At 39.4% G+C, this 26,912-nt stretch overlaps 1 protein-coding gene across 2 annotated transcripts in view; it reads left to right on the forward strand.

Moving 5' to 3' along the window:
* Positions 1–26,386, forward strand: part of LOC117289644 (zinc finger protein ZFPM1-like) — a 37,098-nt gene extending 10,712 nt beyond the window's left edge. For both annotated transcript variants that reach the window (XM_033770861.1, XM_033770862.1), the window contains 4 exons: positions 15,531–15,854; positions 20,609–20,741; positions 21,390–21,581; positions 22,667–26,386. In XM_033770861.1, the coding sequence (XP_033626752.1) occupies positions 15,534–15,854; positions 20,609–20,741; positions 21,390–21,581; positions 22,667–25,566 (3,546 nt within the window). In that variant the 5' untranslated portion in view covers positions 15,531–15,533 and the 3' untranslated portion in view covers positions 25,567–26,386. The remainder of the gene's footprint in view (positions 1–15,530; positions 15,855–20,608; positions 20,742–21,389; positions 21,582–22,666) is intronic.
* Positions 26,387–26,912: the final 526 nt, after the last annotated feature.

The following is a 26,912-nucleotide window of genomic DNA, read 5'->3' on the forward strand; positions in this document are numbered from 1 at the left end:
GTAGCCTGTACACAATAAAACTGTGAACAATTCATTTCAAAAGGTGCTTCATGCATTTTTAAAAAAATTTTTGGCGAAAATCCAGAGGAAATAACTATGCGGATTATTCCCAATAAGAATACACAATTTGAGAAATCTGTGAAGTGTTACTTGCGGTAACGCTTCTCGGATTCAAATTTGGGGGCATTAAAAACTTATAGGCCTATCTTTAACATAACCACACTACTTTGAAGTGAAATTTTATTCAAAGATACTCCTAAAACAATTTTTGTTTAAAATATAATTTTGTTATATACCTAAAATGTGCTGGTTAGTAGTATACATTTGTATCACATCTCAAGCTGTCAATTTGGCGGTCCAATCTAAATCAAGGAACTCCTGTTTCCCATGTTCACTAACAGGGAAGTGAATTATTTTCACATTGATGTTTCTAATAAAGAGTGACCAAGCCTAAAAGGAAGAGATTATTTTTTAACAGCCTTGGTCCGACTACAAAATTAACAAATTTTGTTATGAGGTAAATGTTTATATTTGGGTGTGAACTTAAAGCAAGTGGCATATTTATCTTTAAAAAAAAATCATGTTTTCCTTGCCACCTGACATTAGTATGCTGTATAGCAAGCCATTTGCAAGTTAAATTTTTCAGAATGTCTGGTACCATGACTTGCTAATAGTGCTAATAGTCACGCTCTGAACCTGAGTTCCTTTGAGTTTGAGTTCCTTTGACTATGGTTCAGGGTAAGATTTTGCCATAGAGTTATATATAAGAACAAGAGGGCGCACTGGCCTATATATTCGACCCAGCATGCGCGCAGGCGGCCATTTTATAAGTTGACAAAACAGGCAGCGCACAGCGTGTGTTTGTGCGGCCATTTTGTAAGTTGACAAAATAGCATCGCGTCAGCTTTCAATAAACACAAATTCCAACGTGTACTTCATATTCAACATGCATGCAGAATGGCGCGCGTGTCTCCTTGCGGTCTCATCGTCGCGTTTGAGCAAGAAGCATCGCCAGTGCGCCCTCTAGTTCTTATAATATATAGCTCTATGGATTTTGCCTATAAGGGTGCACCCAACTAAAAAGAGCGCCAGCCTCGTAAATATTTTGTAGGCTCACAAAACATTCTATATTACTCAGAGTCCAAATAAAAGGTGTACAGTGTAAACAGTTTGCTCAATTGTGACTTTGGGGGTTGTTGACTTCCAACTTGAGGTATTTGGGGTGTCTAGGCCTTGAAATAATGGTTGCATTTGCAGAGAGGTGCAGGTTTTTTTTCATGATTGATGCTCAGACATTCATGCAATAATCATTTCTCAGACTCAAAATGGTTTTAATTGATTTTTGAGGATCAACGGGTACATTTTAGATGTAGTAATTTTGCAGGATGTTTCTTTCCATAACTATCTTTTTATAAGAAGTAAGCTTAAAGACACATTGGTAATCATCATAGACTAGTCTCACTTGGTGTATCTCAACATATGCATAAAATAACAAACCTTTGACAATTTGAGCTCAATTGGTCATCGAAGTGGCAAGATAATAATGAAAGAAAAACACCTTGTAACACGAAGTTGTGTGCTTTTAGATGCTTGATTTCGAGACTTGAAATCAAATTAGAAAATTACTTTGTTTCTCAAAAACTACGTCTCGAAAACTACGTCACTTCAGTTTCTCACAATGTTTTATACTATCAACCTCTCCCCATTGCTCATTTACCATGCAACGTTTTTAGTTACACTCTGGGAGGTTTTCGGGGTTGATGCCAAAGTATGACCCTACTTTTTAAAAATCGAAATAAAAAAGTAACATGATCAAACTCTCATGAAGTGATAAAGCTCTTACAAAGAAAATGTACTCTGCAAGAAAAAAGGTTTGACTGTGAATGTTTATCATATGTCTCTTATGTAGTCCAGTGGTGAATTTCATTATTCACCCAAAGCCCTGATTCGAGACCCTACTGTGAACTTTTCTTCTCTATCATTTTTGTTTCTTTCAACCACGAATCTATTTTGCATTACTCAGGTTATTTTAGTCCTTCCAAACGTAGAGATAAAAAAGATAGAGAACTGTATGAAGGAAAAACAACAGCTATTTATCATTAATATCTCAACTATTGATGTCGACTGGCAATCATAATCTACACTAGGACAGTGAGTCATCGATGGTGTGTTATCACCTCCACCATCTTTTACAGACAGTCTCATCAAAAGTTCCATCAGCGCTTGTCAATTTCCATGAGTTCATCGGACAACAAAAAGCCCTGATAAAAAGTTTATCTAGGGCAGCTGAGGGGTAGATAACGGGGCTTGGTGGTGGTGGTAGGCATGTTTGACCCTTGTACATTATCTCCTCTGTGTTGTTTATCAAAGGTTGGATGGTATATTGCACAAAGGGAAATGTTGCCCGAAATCAGCCCAATCTCTCTCTTTGTGAAGCAACATTTTTATCTGACAATCTTTTCTATCGGCTTTTTTTAATTTATTAAATGGCCATTGGAACTGGCTATCTCCATAAAAGTGCTTTGTCGTACAAAAGTCAAAAGTTGTTTGACAGAAGATAGAGTGCACAATCATGTTTGCATGCAGCACACTGTACTTTGAAAGCCAGGTGTACTTTTTGAGAGGGTTTTTCGGAAGATGAAGTTCGGAACCACAGAATAAACCCTACTTCACACTGACTTATTTCTTGATTATCATATTGCCCAGACAGTTGGACATAAAACAAATATTTGGAGTTATTAAAATCCATGGTATACCTGACCATTTTTTCAAAAAGTGTGAAAGGAAAATACATGCTATTATTTGTTAGCCATTGAAGAAATCTAAGGTGTGGGTCTACATAAATCTCTTACAAGCACGATTTACTTTACCAGAGTCAGAAAAGGTAACGACACCGGCATGAAACAATAATTTTACAGTGGGAGTGGAATACGGAAACATTTTGCGCTTTAGCCCTTTTCACACGACAACGTCAAACTAGGGTCCTTGGTCTCCGGTGCCAGTTGTCTTGACCAAGGACGTTGGTCAAACTCAAACAGGACCTTTCACACGGCGCAGAAACAAACGTCCCGTGTCTCAGAACATTCGTCTTTTGTGGTGCTAACGGTCAACATTGTTTTCTTGTCCATTTCACTGATCCGCATCGCCAACGTACATTGTATGTACCAAACATTTTCCTGCACTGTCGTGAATCGACGGCCCCTAAAAAAAATTGTTTTTGGACGAAGAATGAACGTGTAGTTGTGATATCTCAACGGTTTCATGCTAAACATTGAAAACTTGCTCTCTTGAAGGAGTCGTACACACACGTTCTCATAAACATGCTCAAAGGTTTAACGTTATCGTATAACGGGGTCGAACATCTTGATTTTCTTGCACCATTTGTTTCTTCTTGCGCGCATGCGTAGCAGCTCCAGCCACACCAGGGTCCTTCGTTACCCAAGCAATATTCATTCACACAGCACACACGGACGATGGTATAATTTTCACAACGTTGTGTTTTTAAGACGGAGGTCTGGACCTTGGTCTTGAAAAGACCAGGGACCCATGCCTATTTAAGCAGAGGTACCTTTCACACGATGTGGATTAAACAACGTTGTGTTCTTAAGACCAAGGACCCCTGCTTATTTTCCTCGTGTGAAAAGGCCTTTTGTTCCATATCCGTTTAGTTGGATATGGGACGTATGCGCATTTTACTTTTACCGTATTCTATGAACGTGCCACTGATACCAAATATTTTCTTCAAGCAGGGTGGAATATGAATATGGGTTAATATCACACTCTTGTTGCCCCTCCTATTTTGTACTTTGTTGGAAAACTTTGTTTCTGATGTTGAAAGTATTCTGTCAGGAGATGTATGTTGTTAAAAAAAAATCTGATATCCCAAATTGAAATCAAAATTTACCCAGTCAGTTTTCCTTGTGGTTGATTACTTGATTTAATACAAACACACAGCATAATTTTTTCTTCACAAAATTACACAGGTCTTTTATGACTCAATTCCTATGTAATTGAAAAGTGTGTTCTTTTTCAAACTTGTTTGGAGTGAAGAATGCAGGGTTAATTGTCAAGTAATTGCCATTGTTGCTATTGTATTGTTGGACAGTTTGTTGTACAGAGCATGTACTGTATTGGTGGGCAAGTCTAGAATTGCTGATATGCCTAATAAGCCAGTGTTTTGAAATGAATGTTACACACGGGAACCAGTCTACTTGCCTTCAAGTTATGCAAATCTTACTGCCTCGGATAGGGAGATTTGGTCTCTCTTCCAACGTGGAACATGAGCGAAGAGATAGACGAACAGTTCCCCCCTTACAAATTCCATATGCCAGGCGCCTATCACAAGATTGATCTGAAGTCGTCCATATTTAGTGGGTACCCAAACTCCGTTGTGATTGGCTGGCGATATCATAGGTGAGATAAGAATCAGACGATAGGGATCTGGCTCGGTGCCGCGGCTGGGAAATAAATTCCTCTGACCTTTGTAGTATCGCCATTTTAATATTAGAGGGTCGGATCCCACCAATTGATAAGGGACCAGCATTGGTGCACATTAATCAGACACAGCGATCTGCCAGTGTGTTGAGCAGATAAGAATTCATGATATGCTGCAGTCGGGGAGGGGGGTTTTGTGGGACACTGTACGCTGCTGGTTTTTTGTTGAGATGGATTTTCAAAATTGCCTTCGTGTTGAAAATATTCAAGGATTAGTTTCTGTTTTTGTTTGTTTGGACGGTTGCTGAGTGTTGATGGGATGGGAATTGCATGCAATGGTTAAAAGTTCTGTCAAATTTGTGCTTTAAAGCTTTTGAAAATTAGCCTACCAGGCTAGTAAACTTTGCATTTTATCTGCCCCTAGGAAGTTTTATTGGTCCAAATTTTTAACCTGTATTGTCAAAACTTTATCTTTCTGATGTATTAATGGCAGCGATCATGGCCATTTTATTGCTCAAGTGAAATAACATGCGCTCACTTCAAATTTGAATTTTGATAGATTCCAATTCATTTTAAAAAGTATTGCATGAAAATCTGTCAATGATAAGTGCTAGTTAATTGAAAATTTCAAATGATTTATTGTCAGGGGCCGAACATTATCTCACATCTAGCTCTAAAGGCACTGGACCCATTTTATTTGGCAAAAACCTGTATTTCCACTTGGTGCATCAAAATACACTGTGTGCATAAAATAAAAACTGTGTGAAAATTTGGGCTAAATTTGTCATCAAAATTGCAAGAGAATATGAAAAAATAACACCTTTGTTGCACAAATTTGTGTGCTTTCAGATCCCTAATATAATGCTTCAGGTATTTGATTGAGAAATTACCTCTTTCTCAAAAACTACTTCACTTCAGAGTGAGTTTCTTACAATGTTTTATACCATCAACAGCTCTCCATTGCTCATTACCCAGTAAGTTTTTATGCTAATAACTATTTTGAGTAGTTACCACTAGTGTTCTGTGCCTTTTTTTTTTGGAAGACAAGCTATTGCTGTAAACAAAACAAAGAGTTGATGCCAGCAGCTAATGGTCTCCTTCAGATTATTTTTTTATTTTCCATTTCATTTAGACGAGATAGCCTTATCAGAATTACAACTCTTAACTTTAAGGACCCTGATGTGTACTAAACAGCTTTAAAATAGATAAAATAAAATGAAACAAAAAAAACCATAAATCTAATTTATTTTAATGCTGGCTTCTGAGAAAAGAAGATTATAATGATTAAAGGAACACGTTGCCTTGGATTGGTCGAGTTGAAAAGTCAAGTTTTTGACTCTCATAAATGGCCGACCGTGTTAGTTTGCAGAGTAAAAGGAAAACCACGCAATTTTGAGGCAAATTTGTGTGGATCATTGTATTCTACTTTTAAAACATCTTTCAAACCATATGCTTTTTGTAACAAACGGATACAAATGCTTTTTATAGACCAACTTGTCCGATCCAAGGCAATGTGTTCCTTTAAAACTACAAAACAAACCAAAAGGTTCAGAAATTATTTGAAGTGGATATTTTAATTAGACATGAAACCCCAATGGTTTCTAAATTTGTACTTCAGGACCCATTTTATAAAGCACAACAATTTGCTAAGCACAGCAAAGTCTTGCTGATCAGAAATTGGTTACTGTGTTAATTATATTGCTCATGAAAGGTTCTCTTCTGTTTTTTTTGCTAGGCAGATGTAATTGCCAAGCGATATTTTCTGCTTAAAGGCAGTGGGCACTGTTGGTAATTACTCAAAATAATTTTAACGAGTAATGGGGAGAGGTTGATAGTATAAAACATTGTGAGAAACAGGTCCCTCTGAAGTGAAGTAGTTTTCAAGAAAGAAGTGATTCATCAAATTTGATTTTGAGACTTCAGAATTAGATTTTGAGGTCTCGAAATCAAGCATCTGAAAGTACACACCTTTGTGTGACAAGGGTGTTTTTTCTTTCGTAGTTATCTCGCAACTTTGACAACTATTTGAGCTCAAATTTTCACAGATTTGTAATTTTATGCATATGTTGAGATACAGCAAGTGAGAAGGTTGGTCTTTGACAATTACCAATAGTGTCCAATGTCTTCAACATCTCTTTGAGATTAGGCTGAGGGCTCACTTATAGAAGCAAAAACTGTGGCACAGCAAAAAAACTATTTTGCTCACCAGAATTTAAGGTAACCAGCCAAAATAGAACATCAGGCGGCCTTACTTTGACTGGTTTCCTGTTATTTTAGCGAGGCAGAAAATTGGTAAGCAACATTTTTTACATACGTTTCTTCAGAGCTGTATCCTTTTTTTGAAAAGGAGGCGGCCTCTTCATTTTTGATATGGCCTATTAGTGCCTTTTAAATGCTCTGGTGTCAGTCTCAATTCTTGATACCCTTTCTCAAATAGTTAAACAGCGGTTACAGGATGATCTCAATATTTCAACTATTACCTTTTTATGGCTAAATAGACATCGTAGATACCGGTTAATAACCATTTTACTCTCAAAATTTGCATTTAGTACTAGTATTAGTAATAAACAATTCAAGTAAAAAATGCACCTCTCCCAAGGCTTTCTCAGACGAGAGTCACAAACTGCTTATCTATGATAATGATATGCAATGACCCCTTGACGTCATTGGTGCTTTTTCCCAATAGAGTTTGTGCACAGTTCTCCAGCTTTGGCCAATTGAGGACGCTATTTTCCACATCAAATAGCGCCGATGAAGTCACAATTCCTTTGTCGCACGGGTTTGTTTGACCTCTCGTTTTTCAGAATATTGGCTTGGAGTGTATTTTTACCATGTATTAACGTGAAAGAAGAGACTCGTTATATATTTTTCTGGTTTCCTATGGACTACATCTATTACAAAAATGTAGCAAATATATTTTTCTTGGCATTCTTTAGCCGGCCTTAAAGCTCTTAAGGCTCTGTGCTTGATCCTTTTCGGTTTTTGTGACTCGTACTCAAATTTGTTGAAGAGTAATGACTCGGAAAATGGAGCATGAGGTATCGCGGTAAGAGATCATTCTACCATCTCCTGCCACATTCACACACCCCAGCCTTGCATCAGTGTCAGAACTAGGGTAACATTTTAGGGCACAGGGGGGTTCATTTTGTCTTCTAGGTGGAAACTTCTGGCAAGTGCTTCCTTAGTGCTCATGTTATGCCTTTTACTTTTCTTTTTGTAAAGATGATCTAATGTGAGTGTAAAACCAATACATTGTATGGGTGTAAAAATGGAGAACCAAAAAAATGTTTCAAAAACATTGAAATCATCACATTAAAAAGCTTATAAAATGTAACATCAATTTGGCATTTATAGGGGAAGGGGGGGGGGGGCACTAAAGTAAATACGCTACTGCCTTGCATATATTGCAGTAACAGAGTCCTGCTACCTTTTTCGGAAGAATTCCTCTGTGGGGTGCCACTATAACAAAGTAACCCTTGTGGGAAGCACTGTTCCTTTGTGTAAAAGTCCTTTGAGACCAAGTGTGTAAACCTTCAAACCCACATATTATGTGATTCAAGAACTTACTCCTCACATCACTTAAAGCCATTGGACACTTTCGGTAAACAGTATTGTCCAAAGGCCCACACTTCGTGTATCACAACTTATATATAAAATAACAAACCAGTGAAAATTTTGACTCAATCGGTCATCGGAGTCAGGAGAAAATAACGGGAAACCCACCGTTGTTTCCGCATGTTTCGCCGTGTGTTTACTATAATCCGTAATTCTCGATGTCGAGATTTGATAATTGTTTTAATGTTTTCTCAAAAAGTAAAGCATTTCATGGAGTAATATTTCAAGAGAAGTCTTTTACCATTACCTTCTGTAAACCCTGTCAGATATTTGTAAATTTGTGAACTTTTATTTTTTTTTCTGTTCCGAAAGTGTTTAATGGCTTTAAATGGAGTACCAACCATAATATAATATATTCCTTTTTTTTTTTTCAATACACAAACATAAACCGTAGTTTGGCTTGTGGCGCTATCAATCTCCATTTTTCACTGGTTTCCCCAAGTGTAACCATGGCAACAAGAACTGTTGTACCTCATAGATGAAACATGTCCTAAATGACACCATTTTATTCCTTCATGCTCAAGAGAATTGATTAGTCTGCAAGAGATAGCAATCTACATGTATTAGCCCTTGAAATGTATTGATTCAAGGGACTTAAAGGGAGGGTCTATTTTCGGCGTTTTTTCCCCAAATATTTACGACCATACAAACTGACTTGGTTAAGGAGCACTGATGCAGCTGTTGATAGTGTATTGATAATTCCCATCAAAGGAATGTGTTTTTAGAAAGAAGTATTACAAAAAATTCTGTTTGAGAAAAGTTTCTCAGATTGTGTATTTCAACTATGGATTATTCTTATGTCTCAAAAACTCTATGTCCTTTTTTGAAGTTACGTTTCACGGGTAAATAAATTATATATCTACACTTTTTGTAAGAGTAAAATATTGTACGGTTCCAAAAACCGAAGGTGTGTACTGTTTTACCGTTTGGTTCTTAAGATAGTTGTTAAGTAACCGATATGTCCATGTGTTATTAAGGGAATCAATGTGTGGTGAAGAGGTTTTCAACTAGTGGTTTAATCCCAACGAGGTCTGGTTCTTGATAATTTTACCGAGACGAAGTTGAGGTAAATTATAAAGAACCAGGCCTCGGCGGGTTTAAACCACTAGTTGAAAACTAGATCACCCACTTTGATTCCCATTATTCATAAATACCTTTCGGTCAAAAACATCATCACTTTTTGGCCAAAAAGTAAAATAAATGCAAAATTATAATTGTTAAATGATTTCTTTCAACACAACACCCCTCCAGCTATGAAATGGTAAAGCCCTCCGCCGCCCTCGGGTAAACAACTCCTTATAAGGGAATGCTGCGCGTGTCGCGCGTATCGCGTGATGTGGCACAACTGTTTCAGCCGTTGCTCTCGACCAATAGGAATGAAGAAACTGTCTTATAAGAACAAGGTCGCGTGTCACGCCCATGAATTAACACTTTTTACCGGTCATAAACAAAGGTTTACACATACCCACGTGATGCGCTCTCCACCAATAGGAATAGCGAAATAATGTCTAAAAGGCAGTGTAACTCTTAATGTATTCGTACCAGTTTTTGATTTCAGCGGCCTATGTACTGGCAATTAATATAAGACTGCACTGGATTCAAACACTACTTTCTTTAAAGTGACTATTGTGGTGTTTTTAAGATCAATGTCTGATCATTGCTCTACGGGCTGATGTTCATTAAACAGTCGGATGTACACATCTCCTTTAAGCATCCATTGTAACATTCCAAAATTAACTTCATTTTGGGGTCGCAAATGATTTATGGGTTCGGATGCAGGCACAGGTAAAGCCAAGGAGGAAGAACAAAAAAACACATCTTGATTGCAGCGCACACCGTCGTTAATCGTCCCTCAAACAGCATGTTCAACAACCATCCCGACCAATCACGCTACTCGTTTAGAACACCAGGATGCCACCTGGAAGTTTGTATTACCTTATCGAGCTGGTCCAGCTTCCCCCCTCCTCCCAACCCCCCCCCCCTGCTAACAGGCCCTCCTGAGCCGAAGGGTTGACTAGCCCCAACAATCTTGTAAGATGACACCGAGGGATATGAGTGAATTACTAGGAGGACATGTGTGGCATGAGATACCATAGATAAGAAATGTACAGCATATACTAAGTACTGATGGAAAATATGTAAGCCCCATATTCAGCCCTCGTTATATTGAGGGCAAAAAAATATCAACTCACTTTCGAAAGAAAGTTAATTGCTGCACTCAGTTATAATAGAGGTACCGGGATTGCTAAGTGTTTTGGAATGTGGCCTGGCACTGCTGAATCACCCCCCCCCCCCCCCTAACTCGTTGAGTAAGATAGATCGGTACTTGGGAACATTTTTATGTTACTCATTTTCTGACTTTCCTTTAAGTGTAAAAGTCCAAGTTTATGCCAATGTACAGGGGTGTCATTTTCATTTCAGTTTTTCACTGTTTACACTCCTTGACGACCCCTGTTGTTGGCCTATACTATATACAGCTCATGTTATTATTACCGTTTTAAACTGCTTGCTTTGCCACAAATCCACTTTCTAAAATATTTCTCAAGGGAGTTCATTAATCTTTAGCAAACATTTTTTATCAAATTGATTGGAACATTACAATGTTAATGTTAATGTTACCTGGGGAAAAAAGGGGAGGAAAGGGAAAAACAACAACCCAAGGGTTATTGTAAACAAAAATACACATCAAAAGAATCGTGCAAAGTACAGGAAATGTATGTACAACTTTATAATAAACAAAAAACAACCAGGACAAAGTTGCATAATCAGCTCAATTGTTGTATTTTGTTAATCCTTTTTATCTCCAGAGGGACTTTTTGCCCTAGACTAAAAGCTAGTCTACTACTTCTAAAACAAAAACAAAAACTATCTAAAATTATAATGATTTATTTATTTTTTAAAAGAGGAGACGTGTTACTTTAAGTTCACATTCTTCATGTATCATTTTTTATTTGACGCATGATATATAGCTTACATATTAAGTGTTTGAACACCCCCCCTTTCCAATGTTCTTAGTGGAGTCTTTATCTAATCTTCACTATCCAGCTGGCATGGAGAAAAAATTCACTCTGTAATTTTCATATCTCTGATAAGCAAGGAAAGCACTGATTAAGGCTCACCCTTTCAGGTCTAATTTTCAGGGTACATTGTCCAATGGATGCGTCCTGCTATATAGATATTGGGGCACTGTTTTAGAACGGCCACAAATTGCCTGTTCCTCCGGGTGTGTTGGGTGTCTTTTTGATGTGTGTTCAGAGTGAATTTGGAACTCAACGTTGTGAGTACATTGTTGTTTAATATATTTTATTTGCATTTTTATACTTTTTGGGGAGGAAGGTTGACAAATTGTACTCGATGAATATGTAATCTCAGTTGAGGTTTAGTAACAGAAGTTATAAAAGTGTCAGCGTTTGCATCAGATGAACTGGCTTTGATGTATCGGGTTGAAACTGTGCCAAAGTGCTTATCAATATCATTGATAGTTATTGATAAGTTGATTTGTGCTGTATTGATCACTAGTAATCAATACATTCAGTTATTTGTTTGTGATTTTACTTCACGCCTTTTGCATGTTCTTGCTTTTGGAAGAAATGTTTAGGGCTTATAATTTGTTTAGGGCTCAAGAAGTGGGTCAGTAAGCTGTTCAATATTTCTACACCTTATTTTATTATAAAATTCATTAATGGAATGATAATGTTTCTTTTTGGTGAATCTCAATCGTATCTCATACCATTGGTATATTACAAAATGAAAAGAGTGATTCTAATTCTGGAAAAAAGTTTTGACCAAAAACTTATTTTGCATATCATTCTCATCCTCAACGGCTTTTAAAACCCAGGCTTGCAACTTTTCAAAATGAAATCCTTATGTCAGTCTTTTATACCTCTGTATTTCCCAAGGCTGTGGATTGCAGTTGCATTTGAGCGTCAGAAAAAGATTTTATGAAAGAAGAAGGTAATTTTTGTAGGTTTTTCAAAAATAAACTTTCATTTCCTCAGAGTTGAGTCTACTTTTAATTGCTCGCTTTTTTATCCCCCCAAATATGAGGGCACAGGTTAGTTTTTGTATTTGGAACAAAAGAATATGAATTGTTGTCTTTTAATCTCCCAAAGACGATATTGCATGTGATCTTTTGATTTGTGTCTTTGTCTCTGTTCGTGGATGAAGATGACAACAGAGAAATTACTCCATTTACTTGTGGTAGAATTGTCAAGGAGAATTCAGTATGGTTAGACGAAGCAAATTGTGAAATTTGAGGAGAAAGTTTTCTTGGACAGAGCGGACATACCATGATTTTTTCGTCGTGTGTAAAAATAGTGAATTTATATTTGAGTGAAACTTCTTCTGTTGACCTATAACTTGGAAGTTCCATTTCCTCTGAAAGTTGTACAGATGTAAAATACAAACAGGTGATCTTTGCATCCTAGACGGCTGATGATATCGTAAAATCCATATAAGTTTGATGTTTAAAATAGTTTACTGCTGAACTAGACTGCTCAATCGTTTCTATTGCTTATTTACGAACCAGTACAAGAACATTTGAAAGCGGCGGTATTTAAAAGCAGTGGACACAACTTTACTCAAAATAATGATTAGCATAAAACCTTACTTGGTAACCAGTAATGGGGAGAGCTTGATAGTATAAAACATTGTGAGAAACGTCTCCCTCTGAAGTAATGTAGTTTTCGTGAAAGAAGTAATTTTCCACTAATTTGATTTCGAGACCTTAGATTTAGAATTTGAGGTACCGAAATCAAGCATCTGAAAGCACACCACTTCGTGTGACAAGTTTTTTTTGGTCTTCTTTCATTATTATCTCACAACTTCGATGACTGATTGAGCTCAAATTTTCACAGGTTACTTATTTTATGCATAATGTTGAGATACACCAACTGTCAAGGCTGGTCTTTGACAATTACCGATAGTGTCCAGTGTCTTTAAAGACAGATTGTTAGTGTGGTGAGATAGTCCTAGATATTTAGTTTCAAATATTTCGCCCAAGACTTGCTTAAAAAAACCCTCAAATAATCGCTTTCTGGATGTGAGAAAAAAACCTCAATATTTCTTGAGATAACAACCGTTTCAGATCATTTCATTCCCCGGGCAGCCCAATTAAGCGCCTCAAATATAACGAACCAATCAGAGCATGGTGTTTCCCTCTTTAATAAGGATTTGCCTGAAGGGGTAAAGAGAGTCGTTGCGTCATGGCAATTACCGAGCCCGCACCAAAGGAACAAAATTACTGAACGGGGAAGATAAGCTCACAGTATCTCAGTGCTAAAGGTTAACATGTCATAGACACTATCGGCTATCTAGAATTATGTGACAACCAAGAAGGTTTTGAGCAGCGATAAACAACAAGAGGCAAGCCCCTGATAAGTCAGCTCAGAGGAGGCCCTGCCCAGTTTCTATTAACAGCACCCCCGGACTCGCTGATAAAAAGAAGAGTTTTTTTTTTATTAATTTGTTTTTCCATATTTTTGTTCCCTGCCTGAATGGAGTATTATTATCTGGTGTTATCATATTTACAAAGTATCTGGTTTTACTTGTGTTTAAATGTTATCAAGGTTCACCTTTCCAATGGAAGAATGCCCTAGCCTGGTTTTGTTAACTCTCAACCCCCCCCCCCCCCCCCCCCCCCCCCCCCCCCCCCGCCAAACCATCTCCTATAACATTGTTTCAATGAATCAAGTTCAAAACTTAAAAAAAAATTGTGGCCATAAAAATTTGGTAAGAAGCATATCAGTTGTTGATAATGCACGTTTAACATGTTGTTGAGAAATAATTTTACGGATTAGGGGGCCTATCTTTATTTCAATTACGAACTATTCTTTCCAAAAGAAGCAATTCATGTGTTGGCACTGGCAGAAGTAAATAATTGTTGTTTTTGTCGGAGTTGTAACTTGTAAGGAAGTAAATATGCAACCAGGGGTCGATTTCACAAAGAGTTAGGACTAGTCCTAACTTAGGACTAGTCTTAGGAGATATGAAAAACGTATGGCTAGTCCTAATTAGGACGAGTAACTTGTCCTAATTCGAGATAAGACTAGTCTTAACTGGGCCTAGTTTTATAGAGACAACCAGTTTAGCACACACAGAAAACTGCTTATCTGAATATGGTTACCAGCCAAGTTACCTATATTGTAAATCACCCTTTCATGCAAATTTTTTCTTATTTATAACAACATTTTGTTCTGCTTTAGTAAAAAACACACCAGCATTGTGACTTTAAAAGTCCTTCAATATTTGAAAAAACTATGAAATAAGCTCACAGGTACAACTTTGTGTTAAACTATTTTGGGAGAAGTGTTTGGTCTGAGATAAACCAGTGAGGTCTCAATGTTTCGAGCAGTATTCTCTGCTCATCTTCATAAAAAAAAAAACGCAAAAACATTTATCAGTGTATATCTGGGTGTATCCGCCACTCTGCCGGTTGGTAACTAAATATCTCTAAGGAAACTTGTTTTCAGGTTATCACAGTCTATTTCGTTTCTAGTGACACAGAGAAAGAAGCACTCGTTGGTGGTTTGGACAAAAAGGTATTTGGATGTCCTGGGTTTATCTAGCCAAACCAGACTGTTTTCCTCCCCCTGATAACAGGAAAACATGGAAAGATGTGACATTGTTATGAGATAGGGTTGGAGTCGAGTGGAGGTCTAGGTTTGATATCACTCTGATAAGGAAGTTATGTAGGTCGTTCTCTTTTCGTGTCACTGACATGTTTTTGACTCTGAGCTGGTACTGGTGGGAAGAAAGGATCACTGTGCGCTGGTTTTACCTGGCCTACTTCTTTCAGCCACCTATCATTCATCTTCGCAGTTTCTTTGTGTATGACCTTATATGGACATCATGTTTATTATAGTCGCAAACTGCATATCTCAGCTATGTGCTGGAATTTCATCTTCGAGAGGGGCAAGGATAGTTTCATTTTGCAAAGGGCATATCCAGTGAAAACCGTTTAAGTTAATGGTCTTGATGGTGCAGCTCGCTACACAAGTTCCCTGTAAGCTATTATGAGGAAGCATCAATTGTGAAAGTTCTCGCGAAAACTGCATTGACAGATTCAACCCCTCCCACAAATGGCATGGCAGTGGTTGCATCATATGGGAATTAACTAGATATTACGAGTCACACTTTAGGGTTGAAGCATTGTTTTTATATTAATCAAAAATAGTACAAGACATTTACATAGGGCATAACGTAAGAGCCCCTATGCGCAACATAGCAAGGTGTTATACAAATAATATAGATTCAAACAAATAAGCCTTTACCGGAAATCCATCTTCTGTAAGTTTGCAAAAATGTAGTTTCCCTTTTCTCAAATGCAAACTTTTATGAGTTCAGGGTGTTGATATCAAGAGTTGATTGCCGAGGGTGGCTGAGAGCTATCTGCCAGGGATCCTGGGCGGCCGATAATCCCTGGATCTTCTATAAACCAGGGACTGCAAACATTCAATCGTCCATCCTTTTTTATATTTCAGGAAATGGCTTTAATGGAGTATAGCCAAGACGTGATGCAAGCCTCCACCCTTGAGAGAGACAGAAAAAGCCAGAGTTCATCCTTGAAATCTCTCCAAGAAGCTGCAGAGACTCGCCTACTGGCTCCTTCGCCAGAAGGTTCTGCCAAAGAAATCCACGGAGCTAGTGAGAACCGTCTTCCACCATGCTTCATCCGGGCTTCAGATGGTGGGCTAGTGACTGGGAGCATCATCCCACCTCATACAGTCTTTGGTCCTTACAAAGGAACCATCAAGATGAAAGTGTCTCCAGAAGATGAAGAGATAAAGGAGTCTTATGATTTCAAAGTAAGGAAAGCAGATAAATCAAAACCAGGGCCCAATTTCATACAGCTTTTAAAGGCAGTGGACACTATTGTTAATTACTCAAAAATATTTGTCAGCATAAAACCTCTTTTGGTAACAAGTAATGGGGAGCTATTGATAGTATAAAACATTGTGAGAAACGGCTCCCTCTCAAGTGGCGTAGTTTTCGAGAAGGAAGTAATTTTCCACAAATTTTATCTAGAGACCTCAGATTTAGAAATTGAGGTCTCGAAATCAAGCATCTGAGAGCACACAACTTCGTGTGACAAGGGTGTTTTTTTGACAACCAATCAAGCTCAAATTTTCACAGGTTTGTTATTTTATGCATATGTTGAGATACACCAACTGTGAAGACTAGTCTTTGAAAATTACCAATAGTGTCCAGTGTCTATAAAGCAAATAAAGTTGCTTGACAAACTCATTTTTTAGCAAAGTAGCCACAAACAAGCAGTGTAGAGTGGTAGTTTTGCTTGGTAGCCTGTTTCTGCTTAGCAATAATGTACTCAGCATGCTCTTTTTATGTTTGATAGTTTTATGAAATTGGCCCAAGCTCACCTTTAAACACAAAAAGTTTTCTCCTTAATAAGAGAAAATACAGGGAAAAGTTACTACGTAGAAAGTCTTTACTCTCACTGGACATATGCTGTGTTTTTTCTTTGGAAAAGGCAATTTCCCTCATACAAATCCTTTAGAGTGTTAATGGATGCGAAATCCCCCAGCTGAATTGGTGGACATTTTTTGAAAAATAATTAAGTAAGATTGGGGATTAGGTTTACCCGGTGGTTTCTCACTCTGCCTTTCATCTCTGAGAATCCCACCTCAGACCCAAGAGCCTTGCATTTGGATTGGGTTTTCAGTCCCTACCTGGTTGCGCAGGTTTCCCTATTTTTTTCCCCTCCCACAACTAACATTTCAGTCCCTACCTGATTGCGCAGGTTTTCCCCTAATTTTGGGTTTTTCCTCCCACAACTAACATGTCATTTCCTATTCATCCTGTTATTGGCGCTAATTGCAATGTTTGACATGTTATAAACTAAATATTATTAATAATAACGAATATTTGTTAAGCCCCGGTCTCGGTTGGTTTCCGCTCATAGCGAATTAAGGAAGGAACAAATTGAAGAGTAGGAATTGTCTGAGTGAGTTTGGTTGTACAGGTGAGATTTGATTATAGCGCGATTATAGTGGAGTCTTATGAGGAACCGTATGATGCTGCTAACAAGCGCTCCACAATCTCCCCATTACGCTTACAAATTGTTTGCCTTAACTTCATGACAGACTTAAGCGTGTAGCAGACCATTCAAAATTGGGACGGCCAGTTAGTTATGATCTTTGTTGAGGGGATATGGCAATTAAAAATTAAAATGACTATCCATCAACTGGGGCATTGGGGAGGGGGATGATTGCCCCCCCTTCCTTTTATTTAGGTAGGAATATGTATTCTGTGTTATGTGAAAAAAGTGGGCCTTCAAGGCGGTTGCACCCGTTGTGATGCGTCTGCACAGACCTAAGGGGACAGACACCAAACAAACTCCCAACTTGTTTTCATCAACAATCGCCCAGTGGGCAAGTACGCACATAACCAAGAAATTTGTACAGACATAACAGACATAATGATTCACAGGCTTGGTGTCACTTAAAACAAAATTAGTTATCGAACAGGAAATTTGCATGGATCGTGTCAACTGTAACCCTAGACATTTGTACATGGGAGGGAAGCCAAATGATCAGCACAGATCTGGAACACATCTCCTGTTAAAAAGATTACAGAGTTTCACACTAAAAGATGTCTTCAGTTACCAGCCGTTTGTAATGAGTGATGGTTTACACTATGCCGAGTACCGGTGTGGCACTTTTAGATTGACTTTTCCCGAGAATCTCTCTCTTTCCCCCCCCCCTTTTTTTCATGAAGGGCGACTTTGATTGATCATCTGCAGTAAATCAATCCATAGAAAGTTAAAAACGACAGGTCACTCGTCCTACGATATTGACCTTATTTGTGAATGTGAAGTTTTTGTTCTTACCAAAACAAAAGCCCGTTTTCAAAACCCATGCCTACTGTTTCGGCACTGTGTGGGTGTTTAAATATTACCGATGCAGATTAAGCCAAAACCGAAGCAAAAGCCAAAGTTGTTGCTTCCAAAAGTGCCTTTTGATTGGTTGCTGTATGATCAGATTGATCACTCACCGACTTAAACAAAATTCATTTTATGACTTGCGGATAAGAATCAGTATTCCACGGACACTCACAGCCTGTTTGTGGCGCCACAGTGGCTGGTTCTGTCATGTTGGATGACCTATCTAAATCCTGTCCAGTTGGTCTTGTTGTGGCCTTGCACATTTCCCAGGTAGTTTTTAGGGATCCTTTTTGCAAATTGGCGGGGCACCCCTTAATCAGGTGCAGTTAAACTAAATCGTTGCCATACTGTTTTTGAGCAGGAACCTCACTTCATTTCAGCTTCCAACATGCCAACCAAGTCATCACCAATGACGGTCGTGACACCTGTGTCCCTGAGCAAGACGCTTGACTATAATTGCTTCTCTCAACCTAGGGGTAAATGAGTACCTGTGAGGGCAGAGATGGTTCTTGTGATTGGTTTAGCCGGCTGTATACTACCCAGGGAGCTGAGATGGTTTAAGGAATGATTTAAGGCCCAGTGAGCAGGGGTAATAATGTCGGAAGCGCTTTGAGACGCCCGTCAGGCTGAAAAGCGCTATATAAAAATGGTCTATTATTAATATTATTATAATTTTGTTTTACTGTGGTTCATTACATTCGATTTGGTTTTTTACAGTCAACACCAATTTCTTTTACTTGTGTAACTGTCACAAAGGTGTGATGCACAAACATCAAGTTAAGAAAGTTGTGGCACACCTTAGTGTCAATCCTCATGTTCACAAGCTAATGTTGCCGAACTAGAGAAGGATGAGGTTGTATTGTAACAAATATTGACTGCTTCGAGTGCTATGGTTAAAACTATGACTCCCGAGGTGATCCCTGGAGCGTTCTATTTTCTCGAGGCGAAGCCGAGGGAAAATAGAACTGTCCGGGGATCACCGAGGGAGTCATAGTTTTAACCATTGCACGAGTAAAAGCAGTCAATATTTGTTTTATAACACCTCAAACATTTCTAAATACTGTACTATTAAGTTACAGACCTGAATGCTACAATCCACGGACGACGCGAATACAGATTGCGAAAACTTTTACTGTGCTGCATGTAGTGTCATGTACTCCGAAATGGTTACAGACTATTAATTTATCATCCTCGTACACGCAACGGACGTCTAGGCACTGCACGCCGTGTGGTAGCGACTAGCGCACGGCAAACCGATGCACCATCACACGGCCGTCGTCTAGTTAAACTAAGACATATCATGTGACGCGCTCTAAACCAATGAAAAGGCAGAATACTGGTAAGGGGTGTTATAATAACAAATATTGTTGGTTTTTTTTTCCCCGGAGTGGACAGTCGAGTATGAGCTCTTCTCAGTAAAGTTGATAAACAAGCCCACCCCCTCCCCCCCCTCCCCCCCCAGTTAAAGCATCCAGAACTAGTTTGTCAACATTCAATACCTAAGAAAACAAATATTGACAGTAATCAAACCATGTCATATTTGTATGCTAGTTTCTTTCCTCTTTGCCACAGATATTTACATGTATGCCACATGTCCTTGTAGACCGTTTTTTTTGGTCTCCCCATCATCTTTAATTTTTCTTCAATTTTATTCCAAAATGGTTATGTCACAATTGGGAAATCGTCCTTCCACTGGTATCAGTGTTATCTGAAGGTAATACACATGGAGCCTGTTGTTATCTACATACGTAAGAAGCTTTCACCCATTCACTATCTGCTATCTTTGTACACTAAACCGAAGGACTCTCTGGTCAATTCACGCACATGTACTTTCACAGATAAAGATAAAGTGGCTAAACAAATAACTAGACGAAATTGTGGGGTATTCTTTTCGCTCTACCTGGTTCTGTTTTTTTTTTTTTTTTTGGGGGGGGGGGGGGATTGAAATGTAGGCAACAAAAAAACAGGAATGATTGATTGAAGTGATAAATGCGAAGAGAAAATGTCTTTCGAGTCTGGATAAATAGACCGACCAGAACTACAGATAGCAACAATTTTGTCTGCTTTTTTGAAGGCTGTTTTAAGAATAAATACAATTTGTTTTATTTTTAAATTGTTTTTTTGTCTTCTTGTTTTTCTTGAGGTTGTGCAAATCTATTTTTGGGAGTACATGTGAATTGAGGTAGATCTTGTCGTGGCTTCAGGCCTTGTTTCTGAAAAAACATTTGTTAGTTTTTTAACATTTATTTCTTTAAAAAATATTTGTTGAATGTGTTGTTATCATGCCTGTATTGATGGCTCAGAAAATTTATTTTTGTTTGAATTATTTTTAGTATGTTGTGGTGTGGCCGAGTGGTTTAAGGCATCAAGTTCTTGGGGCTTAGTCAGTGGACACTCCTGTATGTCAGACAAGCCTTTTTTCTTCAAAATCGGAGCAGGCACAGGTGTTTGGTTTGAATTATGCAGATTCAACTGAAAACAATGTACCAGGGTTTGCTCATCTGGATGTTGTGGTATAAAAGCTTGCCCTGAATCATTTGACAGAGCAACTCAAATTTAAGCGGTAACTTGTGACGAAGTGAGTCATTGTACAAGACTTTATACAAATCTTACTCGCAAATGGCTCATTCTCGTGAATTTTTTAATATATATTTGCAGACTTTACGATCAACCCGGCAGCATCGAGCTTCCATCTTTGAGGTGGATCAAACAGAGAGCAAGCCGCCATGGTGGATGTGCATCAAACAGACCACAGCGCATCGTAATGTTAACATCGCTCTTATCTCATATGGTATGTTGTCAATGATGGTATCTTGAAGTAACGTAGGAAGTCTTAAACCAGCCCGTCTTAAAAGTCCTCGGAAGGTTTTAAGTGGCTTACAGTCTTGACTGCGTAGGGTTCTAGGCCAACTAGTTAATTTTATTATAAATAGTGATGTAGAGAGTCTACAAATACTGTGTAACTTCCAGTCAGGGTGCCCATTTTTTTGCCGCCTTAACTTTTTCAGTGACTAGCCAGCCGGACCAGTTAGCTTGGCATTTCTTATAGGAAATGTTGGCATTTCTTATAGGAAATGTCAAGTTTCTACTGGACATTTTAAAGAGCACCAAGGCAATTGCCATAAGGCACTCCATTGCCCCTGCCTGCAAACCTTAACAAATTACAAGAACTAAGCAAGTCCATTAGTCTCGTGTTTTTTAAACTCAGGCCTATTTCTCGATTAGTCCACCAGGCTAGCAAGATATTATTTTGGTGAACATTCTTTCTTTTGTCAACCACCATGAAAAATCCGTTTTCATCCATTTTGATGCTGGTCTTACAAAGCAAAAGTTATAACCTACAAGCCCTGCGGTCTTATAGAAATTTCCCCGAAATTTTAGCCATAAGCACTATTCTGTTTATTTTTTTCATCGAGAACCTATTTTGATTTCAACCCAGGAGGTGCCTTGTACTTAAAGACTCTACGCCAGATTCCCAAGTCTACAGAGCTTCAAATGGTAATAGCAGCTCCTTCAGACGGTGCAGAAGACAACGGTGATCCTGAGAATTCAAGGAGTTCCTCCAGTAATGAGGCCACGCCCGATGCATCACCGTCACCATCACAGAGCAAAGCCAATACATCAACAGAAGGTAAGAGGCATCACTGCTGTGTACTGGGATCTGAGTCCAGTTTCATAGAGCTGTTTGTAAGCACAAAGGTAGCTAAGCAAAACAAATTTATGCTTACTAGAATAAGGTTACCAGCCAAAATACCATGGCGCATATACAATTTGTTACTGATATCTGCTCGTTATTGCTAAGCAGGGATTTTGTTAAGCAGTATTTTAAGCAGCTCGAAGAAATTTGGCCCAGGTTGGCTGAGTGGTTTCTTTCCTAAACTTTCACCTCTGTGGACCCTGGTGCGAATCCCGCCGTGGACCGGAGCCCAATTTTATGGCTCTGTTGTCCTTAAGCCAAGAATTGGTGCTTATCGAAGCAGGGAATTATGTGCTGACGCCAAGCAAATTTGTTTACGGGATAGCGGCGCTTGCACAAAAGTGGAGAACGGTGATTTTAAACGCAGAATTTGGCGGTAAGCAGAGCCATAAAACTGGGCCCTGGAGCCTGAAATGTGGATTGGGTTTGCACTGTCTACTTGCTTGCTTGAGTTTTCTGCATTGCGGTTTTCCGCCGGTCATTTCATCATCGACTCCTATTCTTCCGGTTATTGGCGCTGAATGTGCTGTTAGATGTTATGAAATACTGAGGAGTTAGGTATAGATTGAGCCTTCTCACTGACATGACATTACTATAAAAAGATAATAAAGGTTAATATGATTAATACTTGTGGGGATCGTAGTCTATAGTGGTTGTTAACAGCTGCAAGATTTGTTCGACTTCCACTCTACCACAAAGGTCAAAGTAAATGCTGTGTTTGCTGGATTGATTTTAAAAAAAAAATCTTTTTTTTTAATCTGGATGTAAATTTTGAATAGCTATTTTTTATAGATTCTTGACTGAAAGGAGCTTTCATTTTAGGAAGCTTTCATTTAAGGTAATGCAGGAACAAAATCTGCCAATGATAAATGGTAGTTAAATAAAGCCTAAAAATTATTTAGGCAAGATCAAGATCAAGATCCTGGCAATATCTCACGTTCATCATTCATGTTTTTTCGTATGGTTTATTACTAGCCATTTTGATTCACACATTTCCTTTTGCTTCTCCCTCATCTTAGGTCCTCCGTTCAAATGTAGCTTCTGTTGCATTGAATTCCACAACCCAAGTAATCTGGAGGCGCACCGAGTGTACTACTGCCCAGGTACAGCAACTGAACCTCTACCCTCCTCCAGAAGACGTTCAACAACGACGATTTCAAGTCGGTCTGCTACAACACACAGCCAGGTGACTGCAGCAAAGATCAGTCCACCTAAGCTGGCCCAGTGCCGAGATACTCCCATGGAGGTTGACGACGTTCCAGAAGTGACTGCTAGGACGTTTGTGTGTCAGCTCTGCCAGTCGTCGTTTGAATGCAGGAACAACTGTGAGAGCCATATGCTGTTGCTACACTGTGACGAGACCGCCAATCTCTGTAAGTTCTGCAACTTCATCAGCAGGAACAGACAGGGTCTGTGCCAGCACGTCTTCTCTCACGTCAGAGAGTTGTCTCAAGAAAAAAGTACTGTGGAAGTTGAGAAAGTTGCTGAGGTAGATTGGAAATCGACTGGAGGGAAAGGAGAGGACGAAGGGGATGAGAAAGAAAACCGATATGAGACTGTTATAATGTGCAGGAAGACTGGAAGTAGAATACAGATAGATCGCACTAACTTGGCTCCATCACCGAGGCATAAGAGACTCACGAGTAGTCCAAGCAACCCAAGGAGTCGCTCAGTCTCAAACCTCTCCTCCCCCTCGCTTGCCTCACCCAGATCAAACCCATCGTCTGTAATAAAGGTGGAGAGGTTTGGTTCAGCAACGCCAGTCAGGGAACATGGCCAAAATGGTGCGGATAGTGTCGTGACAACATTAAAACAGGAGCCGCAAGAAGACAATATACTGTCATGCCCCAAATGTGACTTTGTTACATCGAGGCAGTCGAGTCTCCAGAAGCATCTGTTTCACCACAATGATCTCATAGAGAAAACTCAAGATATTTATGTGAGCGTGAAATCCCAAATGAGCACAGACTCCCAAGTTAATGAATCCATAGACACTGATGCACCCGCTTTGCCGTCGGACACAAAGTGTCATGAGTGCAACATTGTCTTTATCTCCAAGAAGAACTACTCTGCTCATAAGCAGTACTACTGCGCAAGTAGGCACGCTAATAGTGATAGTCCACCTGCCTCGCTTGATTCAGATGTAACAAATATCTCAAATGGGAAAGAGTCATCGAGCAAAGCGGGCAAAAGCTACGCTAGAATGGACAGACAAAGGATGCAAGCCATGCTGAAGGACAACGTTGAGTCAAATGAACCATGTTCTTCAAAATCTGCCGCAGTGAGTCGTTCACCGCCTTTCGATACAGATGAAAGAGATAACTGCAGTCCAAGAAACGGCAGTTTGCATCGAACATCTCATTTAAATCTATCCAGCCCTTCTTCTCTATCACAAACTCCAGTTTCATCCACTTCAAAGTCAAGTTCTGATGACAGAGTTTCATTTGAGCATCCATTACGGATGATTCCAATGGAGGGGAGCGGTAGACCACAGTTTCTTCCGCCGGGTGCAATGCTGCATGGACCTCAGTTAGTTCTTGTTACCCCGGTTGTTTTTCCTCAGAATGGCTCCGAGCAGGGAGACAAAAAATTACGAATACCTGTTATCCGTACTGCGGGCAGAGGGGAGCAGCCCCTGGACCTCAGCACTAAACCCAAAACGCCACCGCTGGGCAATGTTGCTGAATCAACCAGCCACAAGATCGTCATATCAAGAGAAATTTTACAATCGCCTCCCGCCCAACAGACAATTCCCGAGCAGCAGTCCGGCAATCGATGTGAAGAATGTGAGATAACGTTCAGCAAGAAGGAAAGCCTACTCGTTCACAAAGAGTATTACTGTGCAGGACGTCATGTGTTTACACCACGTACTGTGGTCAGAACTAAACAGCACAACATGCATAAATTCTCAAGTCAAAGCAGCCTCGTTAAGAGTCCAAGTCCAAACACCCACGCTCACGGGTCACCGATGGAAACCAGCTTTTTAAATATCAACCCTAAAGGCTCATCTTATGTTAGGGCGTTTGATAACCCAGGATGTGACAGTACCCCAAGTCCACAAAGCTCCACACACTCAGCATCCTACACCCCGCTGGCGCAGCAAACAGCGAACACTACTACCAGAATTCCAGGGAGTCAAATCGCACCAGTTGAGAAACAAGACTGGGAGGATTTCAGGCGGCACAAGTCTTGGTCACCGAAACTAAAAAGAGCTGCCTTGGACGGGTCTGATGTCTCGGACAATGAGTGGTCCCTGCCTCCCATCAAACGCAAGAGGAACTTGATGCACATTGACACTGAAATTGGTCCGTCATCTTCAAGCGGAAGTTTGCTATCGAATGGTGTGGTTGTTAAACAGGAACTCAAAGATTTTGATTCAGTTATGAATCCGCATGAGTGCATGGACAGCCAACGCAACCAAAACAAGGAGAGTCTGTCGACGACATCCTTACCCGTACCACCTCATAGAAGCAGTGTGGAGATTCAGACAGATGTAAAGATCAAACATGAACCCGGAGAGAGTATCGCGGAAACTAACGGCCGCTCTCCTAAATCATCCATTCCTCATAATGCCACACCCACCTCATCATCCAAACTACATCATCGAGAACTGAAGATGGATTCTGCTAAAAACAGACCTCGCCATCCATCCCGGCCACCGGTGATGATACACTCAGTCACGCCTCTAACAATCCCTGTATATAAGCATCCATCCATCAGGCAACCTCAATCTTCCACAGCACGCATCACGGTCAACTCTTACCTGACCGGGACTTCCAGACCACTGCTGAGAGGCTTAAAACCGACGGTCAAGCATTGCCGGAACTGTAACATCTCATTCAGTAGTTTGTCAACATTCATTGCTCATAAGAAGTACTACTGTGCATCCCACCATCAAGCCAAAGATACAGCCACCTAAGAAAAATAAGCCATCTTTGCTACATTGGACAGTTGCATGCGTCTAATTCTGCTGAATCTCTCCACTTATTTTGGTTAAGAAAGTGTCCAAGGTCAAACTTAGTTTTGTGATTTACTCAAATATTTCAACAGTTTAAGCACTCATGAAAGTCGGAAATAATTACAAGTCTCTAACCACACATCAAAAAGCATGTAAAATGCCAATTTCATAGCGAAATATTAAACGTGATGTCATCGAAATAATAGCCCTCTCTGTGTCAATTTACCATTTCATGCGTTTACATTCTTAGGGCGTTCCCCCACTTAGGATTGGGCAACTGATGCGTGTGTAATGTTTTTCTATAAGTCCCGATGTACGCTTTCACAACTTAAATTTGTAGAATCAGTTAACGTTTTGTAATGTAAGGGTGCGAGCAACACATAGCACTATCATTTCTCCTATTTAAACTAATGTAATGAAGTTCAGTCTTTTAAAGGAGAATAATCTGGCTCTGTTTTTGTGTTGAACAAAATAATAATAATAGTGTGGCAAGCATGCAGGGAACACAACAGCAGTAAGAGGGTCCTTTTGGAAAATAAGGCTGTATCCGATGTTTGCGGCTACAGCAACAGTTACTGGGGTGGCTACGACTGTTGCTAGGTGGCTATGACTGTTGCTAGGGTGTTGCTAAGGAAGCCCTATACTTCAATGCATGATGACGAGGAATTCTAGGCGTAGCCACTTTTTTTGGACACTGCTTTATACTTACCATCTATGAGTTTTTTAAAGGCACTGGACACTTTTGGTCATTACTCAAAATAATTTTTAGCTAGTAACAAGTAATGGGGAGCTGTTGATCGTATAAAACATCGTGAGAAACGGCTCCCTCTGAAGTAACGTAGTTTTTGAGAAAGAAGTCATTTTCCACGAATTTGATTTTGAGACCTCAGAATTAGATTTTGATATCTCGAAATCAAGCATCTGAAAGCACACAACCTCGTGTTACAAGGGTGTTTTTTCTTTCATTATTATCTCGCAACTGCGATGACCAATTGAGCTCAAATTTTCACAGGTTTTTTATAATGTTGAGATACAGCAAGTGAGAAGACTGGTCTTTGACAATTACCAATAGTGTCCAGTGTCTTTAAGAAAGCAAAAAGGAATGTCAAACGTTAAAAAAGTGAGGCCTAATGGTGTCAACACTTCAAATCAAATCAAATCTGTATCAATTACTCAAGTTAACAACAGAACCTGACTAGAATGGGACTCGAACCAGAAACCTACATGAATGGGTTTCTATTGTGGTGTTGTCTACCAATTTTGTCAACAACTTTGTTCTTGAATAAAGGGTACGAGGAGGTGGGGGG

This window comes from Asterias rubens, chromosome 4 (assembly GCF_902459465.1).
Source record: "Asterias rubens chromosome 4, eAstRub1.3, whole genome shotgun sequence".
Taxonomy (NCBI): Eukaryota; Metazoa; Echinodermata; class Asteroidea; order Forcipulatida; family Asteriidae; genus Asterias; species Asterias rubens.